This window comes from Phragmites australis, chromosome 8, assembly GCF_958298935.1.
Source record: "Phragmites australis chromosome 8, lpPhrAust1.1, whole genome shotgun sequence".
Classification (NCBI taxonomy): Eukaryota; Viridiplantae; Streptophyta; class Magnoliopsida; order Poales; family Poaceae; genus Phragmites; species Phragmites australis.
This window is the reverse complement of record NC_084928.1, coordinates 22,044,264-22,056,191: the sequence shown is the minus strand read 5'-3', so window position 1 is coordinate 22,056,191 and position 11,928 is coordinate 22,044,264. Positions and strand designations below refer to the sequence as shown.

The window sequence follows — 11,928 nt, the reverse complement described above, 5'->3', positions numbered from 1 at the left end:
AACCATCTCAAATGTCGGCAATGGAATCACATTTTCCATCAACTGTAGAGAACATGACCCAGATCTAGATATATATCAAATAACAAGCTAGAAACCAAGGCATGGTATTTTTGGAGTATTAAAAAATCCACTCCCCACCTCTCTTTTCTTGAAACCAAGGCAACAACGCTCTTCAGCGGCCCTCCCACGTCCGAGCTGCCCTCCTTGTTTTCACCAGAACTATAAAAAATACAGTATCGATAAACTATGATATTTCAAATCTACAACTCCAATTGAAACACCATAAGTGATTATGTTTAATATTAAATGGTGGAAATACTAGAAATTTTCTCTTCATTCAAAACAAGGCACTAGCTTCATAAGGATAGAGACTAAATCCCTATTTTCTACAAGACAAGAACCATACACATGCCTTGAGTATATTTCTATAAGACAAGAACCATACACTATTTTAGCAGCATAGGCTATTATGATTTGAGTATCTTCTAAGTATTACTAGAATTAGTCCACCTGACAAGCCACCAACAGGTCCTTTTCCATGGAAAGCATATTGCCTCTCACCTATACCAATTGGCTTTGGAGGCAAAGGATAAGCAGACACTCAACTATTTGTACTTGGATCACTAGAAAGGTCTTCGACATTTAACGAAGGCTTTGAGTGCATAACAATGGGCTTCACTGTCAGGATCGCTTGCCTATCACCAGCTTCGACCTCACTCACAAACACACGCGAGAATGGAAGAAAATATGCACAAACACAAGAGTCTATTTTGTGATGTCCAACTGGGGTAACTTTTATGTATATTGCTCAGCTATTTAAAGAAAACAAGTTAGCCTAAATACGACAGTAATGCTGCCCTTATTCCTCACTAAAACTGAAGTTGAAACCGAAGGAAACGCCTTAATAAAGGAGCTGAAACTGATAAACACGTTCAGGACATTAACCCTAAGATGTGCTCACACTAAAAGCAAATTAAATCACCAGGCGAATGCGAGGATTAACTGACATTCACAACCTCATGTGGAACTTATGCCACACCTGGTGGCCTGTAGAAGACCATCTCCTGGGGACTTGTCACCCAAAATCCCAACTGATTCGAGACAAATCAACACAAATTTGCTCTAAATTTACCATTGCATCCATCCATCATCCATTGCCCCCAATATGCACCCAATTGACTTATGGAGGCTCACCTACAAGGATCCGGGTGGTCGACAGAGAGGGAGGGGGGGGGGCTCGGGCGGCCGGTCTTGAGGAAGAAGGTGGAGGAGGTCGCCGAGGAGGAGTTCGCGCTAAGGAGGTCACATCAGGAAGTGGTGGCGGCCGACTGCGGGCGGCACATCAGGGAGGAGTCGGTGGGGCGACGCATCAGGAGGAGGAGCAGCGGCGCATCGGGAGGAGGGGCCACGCGTCGGGGGTCGGTGGAGTGGCACGTCGGGAGGAGGAGCGGCACGTCGACAGAGCGCAGAGGAGCGACATTGGGCTGAAATGCTGAATGGTGCGAATGAGGAGAGCAGCTATATATATATCAGTGTCAGTTTTAGTACCAACCGATACTAATGCATGTATCAGTGTCGGTTCTAGGTAGCAACTAGTTTAATGTATCAACCAGCACTGATATGTGGAGTATCAGTGCCAATTGCTACTTAGAACTGGCATTGATAATTAGTTTTTCCTGGAAATATTCTTCTGTTGTTAAATTCGGTTGAAAACTTAAAAAATTCATAGAAAATGATTAGAGTTGAGAAAAATATGAAACCAAATTTGTTGAGTTTGTATTACCGTCGCCTGCACGATAAAATTACTTGCATGCATGAAATGTGCATCGAATTATCTTTGTTTCATTAATAATTCTGTAATGAAATTACGAAATATCCATATAAAAAATTGTGAAACCAATTATTTTAAACTTAATTTTTCATACTCTTTACATGAAAATTAATGTTAATCACTAATTCTTGGTTAACTTTGTGATTTTTAGCTCTTTATTTGATTTTCTTCTTTTAATCCTATTTGAATTCTAACCAATTCAAACATGCACATACTTAATAATATAGATCTCCAACCAGAGAAAAGAGTGGTGTCACATAAGTCCGATCATCTGGCCCAACACTAGATCAGAACTTTCAAAAAGTTACTCTTCACCATACATGTCCTCGATACAAATTAAAACTTATCCTAAATTTACACAAATTTCTGTAAATACATGAAAGCTGCTTTCATTAAACAATTAATGCTTCGTTATGATTATGGCGTATATAGGTAGCTTCCTTAGTGTCATCAATAAGAGAGTTCGACATTCTCTCCAAAAGGAGGCAGGTCGTCGAATTTGTCGCAGTCTTCTTCGTCGATAATATCCTCAACACCGATAATCTTCCTTTTTCTTAAAGAATCACATGATGCTCCTCCTTGTTAACTAGGTTCGGGTCCTTTACATAAAAGACTTGTGCAATATTCTTGATAAGCACGAATGTTTGTTCTCTGTATCTGATGAGTTTGAGGTCTCAGAGCTTAAGGTCTATGGTAATCATATCGTATTTGTCAACCTTAACTCCCTCTAGGAGTATGATCCATTGGCACCAAAACAGAGAGACTCGCCATATTCAAGCTCTCAAATCTCCTCTATGAATTCATAGTAGGTCTCCCTATTGCCAGCACAGTCATAGGCATTAATACAGACATCGCTATTTTGGTTAGTGCTCTTGTTGTCTTGTGCTCTCTTATAAAATGTATAGTCGTTAATCTTGTATGCTTGTAATGTGTGAATCATAGTTGATTGGCCATTAGCCAGCAGTTCCAACAGAGCATCGTCGGTATCCTTACCCATCATGTGTTGGCGTAACCAATTACCAAAATTATCTATGTGCTCTCTTGTGATCCAATCCTCTGATTTCGTTGGATTTGTAGAGTATAGCATGCTCACATGCATATTGACATACGTGCCCACTACAAGTGGCTGTTGCAGAACTTCAAAGCATGCTTGAGTGAATGGAACACGATCTTTAATATGGATTGAAGTATGACCTATCGTCCATTTCTCTTTTAACCTCCCCTCATAGCAAGATATAGGCATACCAATCACGTTTAGTTTCATGTAGTCAATGCAAAACCCAATAACCTCCTCCGTACTCCACCCTTGAGCAATGCAACCTTTTGGGCAACCTCGGTTATGAACATATTTTTTCAGAACCCCTATAAACCTTTTGAAAGAATACATCTGATGCAGAAATATAGGGCTAAGGCTCTTTATCTCACCCACAATATGAACAATTAGATGGGGCATCGTATCAAAAAATATTAGAGGAAAAATAGTCTCAAATTGACATATAGTATGGACCACATCTTCCTGCAGCTTTGCCAGTTTGTTCAGATCAATAATCTTTTATGAAATTACGTTAAACAATAAACACAGCTTTATGATAGAGTTTTGGACCTTATCTGGCAGAATATCTCTAATTGCAACCGAAAATAGTCGCATCATCATCACGTGATAATCATGAGATTTCATACCAACTAACTTCTTGTCCTTTATATTTTACTAAGCTCCTGATGTTAGAGGAGTAACCAGTCGGAACTTTAATATCATGCAAGCAACCACACATGCTGATATGTAGTAGTGAATGCGTGTGTTTTGCTAATTTCTTAAGATCTTTTAAAGCAATTTATTGTCTTATAATCTCCTAAGAATGCACAAATAGCTGGCTTTTTTCTTAAGCTCTTTCTCTCTTATCTTTAAATTACTTGCTATATAATCTTTTTATTTAAGTAGACATCTAATTAATATCTTAAACTAGCATTGAGAGCTACGTAAGCTTTCACATTAATAACCATTTTGGCTTTCGCAGCGATAACCATTTGTGTTTTAATTTGTGCTCGTGTGGTTAGCAGTTTGGGTCAAAAATGGTGTGCTAGTTGCCATGTCTAGCCGCAAGTGGCACGCTGGGTAAGCAACTATAGCCACTTTCTCCATCTCTCATAGTTGAGTCAGCACCGTTTTTACCGTTTTTCTCTCCACTCACCAAGAAAACTGATCCAATCTTCAATTGCTACTTGGTTGCGTAACTTGTGTTCCAAACATCTTGCACAATCGAGCATGGTGTAAAAAACTAACAACAGAAAGAAAAAAAAAAGAATGAATGAATAAAAAATCTTTGACCAGCATCAGCTCATCAAGAAGAAGAATAATGACCAGATTCATTTCTGGTCAATAAACTAGCATCAAGAAGAAGAAGAATGATGACCGTTATATAGTGACTTCCCGTTACCAACCAACCAGATGCCGTTGCTGCAAACTCCATCTAACTGCTGCAGCATCTTTCCATTAAATTGAAAGGTTCCTAGGAGAGTCAATATTTTTTGGCACGCGTGTGAGCCAAAGACGAATTTCAACCAAAAATGTTACTCTTTAGTTCAAAAATATAAGACATATTTTATTTTAGCTGATCTTTTTAATTAAAATTTAACTATTGTTTTTTCATAAAATATGTAGTTTATGACTACAGAATAAATATAGTGTGAAAGAGTTTTAAAATATGAATCTAGTTATGTAATTTTTATACACTAAACATATTTATAATTTAACTAATTATTGATTAAAATATATAAAGTTTGATTTTTAAAAAATAAAATATGTATTGTATTTTTTAAGGGAGGAAGTAACAACTAACAACAAGGATCTATTTGATCCTTTCAAAACTTGAAGCACCAAAGTGGTCTTTTTACGAAACTTCAGGAAAGAAAACGGTCATTAACCCTTGCGTGTATTGCTAGGGTGTAATACTTCTCGTATGCCTTGTACGTACAAGTATTTTTTACAACGGCAGTGAGCCTACGTGGAATGTACATTTCATCAAGTCAATGGTGGCCAAGTCAGTGTTAGAGCTCAATTCAGCTCCTAACCTATGTATATTGGTTCGAATCTTTTGGAACTAGAGGAACACAGGGAGGATACATATAGTTCCCGCAATAATGGAGAATTTACATGTGTCATGGTTTTTTTATATTCGCCTGTTCAAACCATATTTGATTTCCACGATTTCTGCTGGAATAATCCTGCATGCACAGCTGATTTCCATGTGTGGTTTCATTTCGCACGAGCCTGCAGCTGGGGGCCATCAATCGTGACCTGCAGATGGATGGATGGAGCTCATCGAGCGAAGCGAGCCTGTGTGAACTCTGTATCCCCCGTCACGTACCCGTCGGTTCATCTACACCGGCTCAGGGATCCATCAAGCAGGACTGGAGACGTCGCCATCTCGTCACCATCACATCCATCACATAGAATATTGCTAGTAATACAATACTGTTCATACTCCTCCTGCTTCTACTACACGCAGAGAGAGAGTGAGGGGGGCATGGCGGCATGGGTATGGCAACGGGGAAGTGACGTTTGGAATGGACGGATGGATGGACGCATGCATGCACAAAAGAGAGGCAAGGAATCATGCCGTGCCAGGGAAACGGACGGGTGGACTTTTAGCTCTCTCGAGTACCAAGCACACTACTTACACTACACACGCAGGCTGGCAGGAGGCAAGGCAGGGTTCATCGGAATTCCGGGTTCATCCCCTCCATCCATCCTCGGCAAGGCCACTTGTACGGATATCACCGGCTGGCCACTTTAGAATGAGTCACTTTTTATTACAATTCAGGGGTGATCCAATACTTTTTTTAAGCCTCAACAATATTGGTGTAAGCTACAGTAATTGAACGCAAGTTCAAACCCACGTCATATCTACCCACGTACAGCTAAGACATACATTAGATATATAATTTATACTCATACATATTTACTAAAGAAATTCATAAAATATCAAACAATAGGTACTTTACCCTTCTATTATAGTGTACAGACGTTCAAGACAATGGCCACTTTAGAATGAGTCACTTTTTATTACAATTCAGGGGTGATCCAATACTTTTTTTAAGCCTCAACAATATTGGTGTAAGCTACAGTAATTGAACGCAAGTTCAAACCCACGTTATATCTACCCACGTACATCTAAGACATACGTTATATATATAATTTATATTCATACATATTTACTAAAGAAATTCATAAAATATCAAACAATAGGTACTTCACCCTTCTATTATAGTGTACAGACGTTCAAGACTATTTAAAATATTATTATTAGAGACAAGCTGCGTGAGACACCCAATCCATCCGAGGAATCGAACGCGCATGGATAGGAAACGAACACCAACGCTCCCACCGCTGAACTATCGGCCCGTTCTCCTTGGCAGGGTACTTGGTAATGTCGGTCCTGCCTTCTTTTGACATTTATTCGTGATCATTATTTTATGGTGTAGTCGATCCATTGTTTATAAAATGATGGTCATATCCGGATGCTACCGGAGAAGTACAAATTTCTTGAAAAAAGCGTGAAATAGCCTTTCAAAAGTCGCATCAGTAATTTAGTTGTAACCCTCATTCATTCGTAGGTGATGTGACTTCACCAGATCACTAGTTTTTAAGAGTATATATTCTGTAAAATATATAGTAGCTATATATACTATTGTGAACTTTTAGCTATATAGTTTTTTCAATTAAGAATCTACCCTTTTTTAACTCCAAGCTGAATAATTATAAAATGTTGGATTGCATGCACCTCAAGGACAACTGTAAAACGTTACATAGACATGCAACACAAGGGCTAGTTTAATAATAATTTCACATGGAACGGTTCGATTACTGTACATTTTTAAAAAATCATATTAGAAATGAATATTCTAAAATACAAAATATGTTACGAAAAGCTAATCAAAAGAATGCAATTGGAAAACGAATTCTAGCGACTAAATAGGAAAGAAAAGGTTAGGCAAGCGATTGCATGCACCAATGTCTTAACATGTGAGGAAATATTGCATGGTAGCGGTCCATTGCTTGAGACGAAGTTTAGTCACCTTAAACGGAGAAATTAAAAAAAAACTCAGAAACCAAAAGGAGCTAAGTAGGGCTCTCGGAAACCAAAAAAATTCGGCAGGTAACAGCCATAATTCTCTCAAGAACAGAGTGGACAAGGTACAGCACAAACATTAACTAGGCCGGTTACACCGGTACACATCTAATCCATGAACAAAGCTAGATAGGCGACTTCACTTCAATTACCTATAGATTTATCTAGCTACCAACTCACGGCCAGTCACATCCAGCTAATGCAGTAAGACATAACCACCACCAAAGCGTAGACGCAGTCACAACAGAATTAACACTACCGCTTAAGCGTACACGATCACAGCGAACACTAGTTATTCGGTTACTAGGGTACTTGATCAGCACACAACCACAGGTTGCTGGCCAAACTAGGAGTGGTGTACGCAGCTAGAAGCCCCAGCTGAAGGCGCCGTCGAGCTGGCCGGGGCCGACGGCCATCTGCGGCGCCGCGCGGCCCATGGCGCCCTCGACCTTCACCTCCATGCCGGCGGGCCAGTGGAGGGAACCGCCGCCCAGCGTCGACGCGCTGGATGGGAGACCGCCGGAGAGGAACAGAGGCAGCTGGAGGTTCTCCTGCAGGGAGCGGAGGCTCGGGAAGAAGGCTGGCGGCGGCTCGAAGGCGAGCTGGACCGGGTTGTACTGCCCGATGCCGAGGGCGGCATCCATGGGGGCTGTGGTAGTGGAGAAGCAGGGCACGAGCTCACGGCCGGTGACCACGTTGGCATTGGCGTTGCCTCCGCCGCAGCCGTAGGAGCTGCTCTCACCGTCGGCGGCGGCCGCGGCGAACAGCGAGGCGTCCGTGAGTAGGTGGCGCGGCGCGGACGAGGCAGATGCGCCCCCGCCTCCCCCGCCGATGGAGGCTGAGGCGGAGTCCGAGAAGCAAGACGCGTCACCGCCGCCAGCGCCGCTGAGGCCGAGGCGGTTCCTGCGGGCGGGCGCGACTTCGCCGGGCTTCTGGAACACCCTGGCGATCACCCACTCATCCTGAACAAAGTACAAGTGAAATAAACACCCAACAGTATAAGAAACTTCGCTGCAGGTTATGAGGAAACAATACTATATAGTTCCAGGTGTCTTTCTTTTACGATCCAAAAAAAAAAGGTTTCTTTCTTTTACAAGTGACATGGACAATGCCTTTGTAGCGACGTTGTCCAGATCTCAGAAAGTTCTTGGTGACCTAACACTCACAGAGTCATCAAGTTTACTAGCCACTGCTAGAACCAATACATGGAAAATGTGCATATCCAGTACACAAGCTTTTCTAGTAAGAGCACCTGTTGCTGACCCAACTTAGGAAACATGAATGCAAAAGATTTGATCAACGAGTCATGATATCAGATTCAGGAGGAGCAGCAGCAAAAACTAGACAAGGCGTGCATTTACGCAGCTGTGGGAATATAGTAACTTGTACGCACCCATGCACTGATCCACTCGTATCGTTGGCACTGGCCAAGAAAAGATTCGTATCCCTGCGCCCTATATTTCCCCTCGCATGTTGTAGTAGTAGCAGTATCCTATCAAGAAAAGATTCGTATCCCTGCGCCCTATCTTTCCCCTCGCATGTTGTAGTAGTGCAGTATCCAATACGCATTGGCAGCAGGGACACGTACAGGCCTGCGCTGCCTCTGAGCACGATGCTACTACTCGTAGCCATGCAGGACTTCCCAGATCACACAAGAAAAAAGAAAGCCCAGAGGTGAACCTGTGACACCCTTTAACCCTCCCGTCATCATTACGTTGCGTCTGTAGTGCCGTACGCTTTTGAACGTACAGAAACTTTAGTTTTAGATTTGTCCATAAATTCTACCACATCAGATAGGAGAAAATGCTCGTGGAACGGTGGAAGTAGTAACTAGCTCGTCCTAAACACAAGATGAGCAATGCCAACAAATGAGTAAGAGCTTTTCAAGATGTGTAGTGTAGTGTGGACTGACCCTCGAGGAGTTGGGGAGGTAGTGGTAGGCGTAGGTGCCCTCGAGACGGTACTCGTGCATGACCCAGTGCGTCTTCTGGCCCTTGGGCGCGCGGCCGCGGTAGAAGACGAGTGTCTTCTTCATGCCGACGAGCGCGCCTGAGCGACTGCTGCGGATCTCGCGGTCCTTGCCCGTGGCCTTCCAGTAGCCGGCCACCGTGGCGCGGTTGGTGCGCAGCCCTGTCGGGTACTTGCGGTCGCGGAGGCTGTAGAAGTACCACTCCTTCTCCCCCATCTTCGCCTTGTCTACATTGCGAAGGCGTCAGATTCAGCAGGCATGATCCACGAAAGGCAAGAACAGACTCAAGTAGGGACTCACCCGGTAGCTCCCATGGCTCGCACTTGTTGAGGTCGATCTCGGCGATGGCCCGGCCGCAGAAGCTGCCGTCGACGGCCTTGCGGAGGAGGTAGTAGGTGATGAGCTCCTCGTCCGTCGGGTGGAACCGGAATCCCGGCGGCAGCTCTCCGCCTCCGCCATCCAGGCCCAGCCGCGCGCCCAGCACGCCGAACCGCTCCATCCCCTCCCGCCCGAACACAACAGCTGGAAGCAAAGAACGCAAATAAACCAACAGCAAGAACATCCATTAATACTAGAGCCAAAGGAAAAGAATGGAATGGAAGGATCCGCATCAGGATGAGTACCACTCCTCATACCTGTGGAGGGGGAGAGAGAAGTGAAGGTGTTTGCCTCGCTGTTCCTGGGGGCGGAAAAACGCGTGGCTCCTGGTCTCTTTTTATAGTGGCCGGCACTCGCCAGCCAGGGGGTGGGGTGGTGTGGTTGGGTTGGGAGGGTGGGTGAGGATGAGTAAATGGCGGATTCGACGAATCGGGGAGGGTGTCAGTTTCAGAGAGCGCGGCAGGGCAGAGGCGAGGCGACTGCGCGGCGTGGGGCCCCGGCACGGCGGGGACGGTGGAGCTTGCTTCTGTCTGGGGTTTTGGGGGAGGAGCGAGCTAGCGGACATGGATGAGACGAAGAAGCTAGGTGTGGGATGCGAGCAGATCAGACGAGATGAGGGACACACAGATGTGCGGCAGTTCCATCGATTGCTTCCAGCAATCCATCATGCAGTGGCAGCCGCCTGCGGCCACCGGCCAGCAATATATAGAACAAACAAATGTTGGAAGGGACTGCTGTTGCAAATAGTACGACACCTATTTACACGTTTTTACATTTGTGCACTTGAAACGATTTTTGAAATATTCATATATGTACATTGTGTTTAAAATATGTGATCCTGCATTGTCTGTTTTTTTATATCGCACAATTTTGTGCAAACTCAAATTTTTGCCGTGCTATTTCTAGTGTAGGAGTCGATAATCCTATAGTTGTGCCGAAGTGTCTAACCAAAGAACTGTAACGTACCTAAAGTTCACATTGGGCATTAACTGCTGACAAACCGCGGAGAAAAATTCTCGAAAACGCTCTAGGCTACATTCAAACTTGCCTCAGCTCCAAACAAGCTAATCTCGAGCCTGGATTCATGTTTGCGAGCCTAACAAGTGTCGACCTTGAATAGAGTGCTTATGACTTATTCCTTCCTAATTTCTGCTTCCTACTCTGATTTTAGAGCCGAGGTCGAGTATACTGGAGCTTTTATGTATCGTCCCATCTGATTTGGTTAAACAAACATGTTCTGTTGTTTTTTTCTCTATTCTGCTACTTAGATGGAAGTAACTGGTTTAACTAACATGTACTACTTAAAAAAAATATCATTACTATCGATTCAAAACAATATCACTGCCGATTTATATTTAATAGTATTATTGTCGGTTTTAGAACTAGCAATAATAGAGTTATCAATATGGATGTGTGTTACGAACCGACACTGATGATCGGTCTCAAATTCGATATCATTGCAGGTGATTGAATTTCTATTGTACTCGACGAATGAACCCCATAGCTTTTTGACTTGTGACAAACTCGTGTAACTTCTATAGAGTCGATTCATCGAATATAGCAAATTACACACCTGAGCAATTTGTGGAAGTCAAACTTGCGACCTCACCTCTCGCGTGAAGTTTACTTACCATCTCACCTCGTAATTTAAGCTGATGGTTATATGGTAATTTATTCTTTTGATTTTTTCTGCTCAAATTTTTTAATAATTATTTGGACATTTAGATTACTTCAAATGAAAACATTGTTAGCTACAAAGTTTACGTTGAGATATATAATTTTCATATAAAGTTTATCTTCACCCGACTTTGTTTGACAAATTTTGTCTCCAATCCATACATTGTTCAGTAAAATAGCCATAGCTTTTATATACTACATCCGATTTTAATGTTCAACCTCTACTTTCGAAGCTAACGAGTAGTCGCATATGAAAAAAATATGTGTTTACACTGATATCTTTCTTAACCCCTAAAAAGGCCCAGAAAACAGTCAACATAACCTCTCATGTTTTTTGTCGAAAATTAACCTTTTTCAATTCGCTGAATTTTTTAAGATATAGTGTTACATCTGAAAGTTAATGTTGTACAAATGTTTCATCAATCTCACGATAAAAATCTTTAAAGTTGTAGTTTTCAACGCTGTGACCATGTATGTGGTTTTTTAATAATTCATACTAGTGTTATACCAGATCCCAAAATTTATTTTGTTGTATAGTACGTGGTTTTCCTTTGACAGTTTTAGAAGATTATTTGGACATCTATATTGCTTAAAATAAAAAAATTATCTACTACAAAGTTGTAAACTCATCCAGAGCTATGATTTTTATATAAAGTTTATTTACATCCAACTTCGTATCAAAAAGTTATAAATTTTCAAAATGAGTTGCATTTTATTTTATTATCACTGCCAGTTAATATAACGAACTGAGATAATACCTCTATTATCACTGTCATGGCTAGAACCGGCAGTGGTGATCAAGTATTACTACCGCTTTTTTTAATTGAATCGGCAGCGATACTTGATTAACATTGTCGGTTTTTGCTGGATAAACTATTATTATCGGTTTTTTATAAGAACCGAGGATGAAAAAAGAGCATAGATGATCTTTTCTAGAGTAGTGA

The 11,928-nt window shown here is 42.2% G+C and overlaps 1 protein-coding gene across 1 annotated transcript; it reads right to left on the bottom strand.

The window, feature by feature from the left end:
* Positions 1-7,008: 7,008 nt before the first annotated feature.
* On the bottom strand, positions 7,009-9,699 carry LOC133925885 (protein CUP-SHAPED COTYLEDON 1-like). The gene is made up of 4 exons (XM_062371628.1): positions 9,565-9,699; positions 9,230-9,451; positions 8,873-9,156; positions 7,009-7,922 (listed from the first exon to the last, which is right to left on the bottom strand). The coding sequence occupies exons 2-4, from the start codon at positions 9,426-9,428 to the stop codon at positions 7,326-7,328; spliced, it is 1,080 nt and encodes a 359-aa protein (XP_062227612.1). The 5' UTR covers positions 9,429-9,451; positions 9,565-9,699; the 3' UTR covers positions 7,009-7,325.
* Between the last annotated feature and the right edge of the window lie 2,229 nt (positions 9,700-11,928).

What these genes read in the sequence shown, in the direction of transcription:
- LOC133925885 (XM_062371628.1), bottom strand. Translation starts at nt 9,428, where the DNA reads ATGGAGCGGTTCGGCGTGCTGGGCGCGCGGCTGGGCCTGGATGGCGGA. An exon ending in CGAGCCATGGGAGCTACCGG is followed by an intron (nt 9,157 to 9,229) that starts GTGAGTCCCTAC and finishes TTCGCAATGTAG; the next exon opens with ACAAGGCGAAGATGGGGGAG. An exon ending in ACCTCCCCAACTCCTCGAGG is followed by an intron (nt 7,923 to 8,872) that starts GTCAGTCCACAC and finishes TACTTTGTTCAG; the next exon opens with GATGAGTGGGTGATCGCCAG.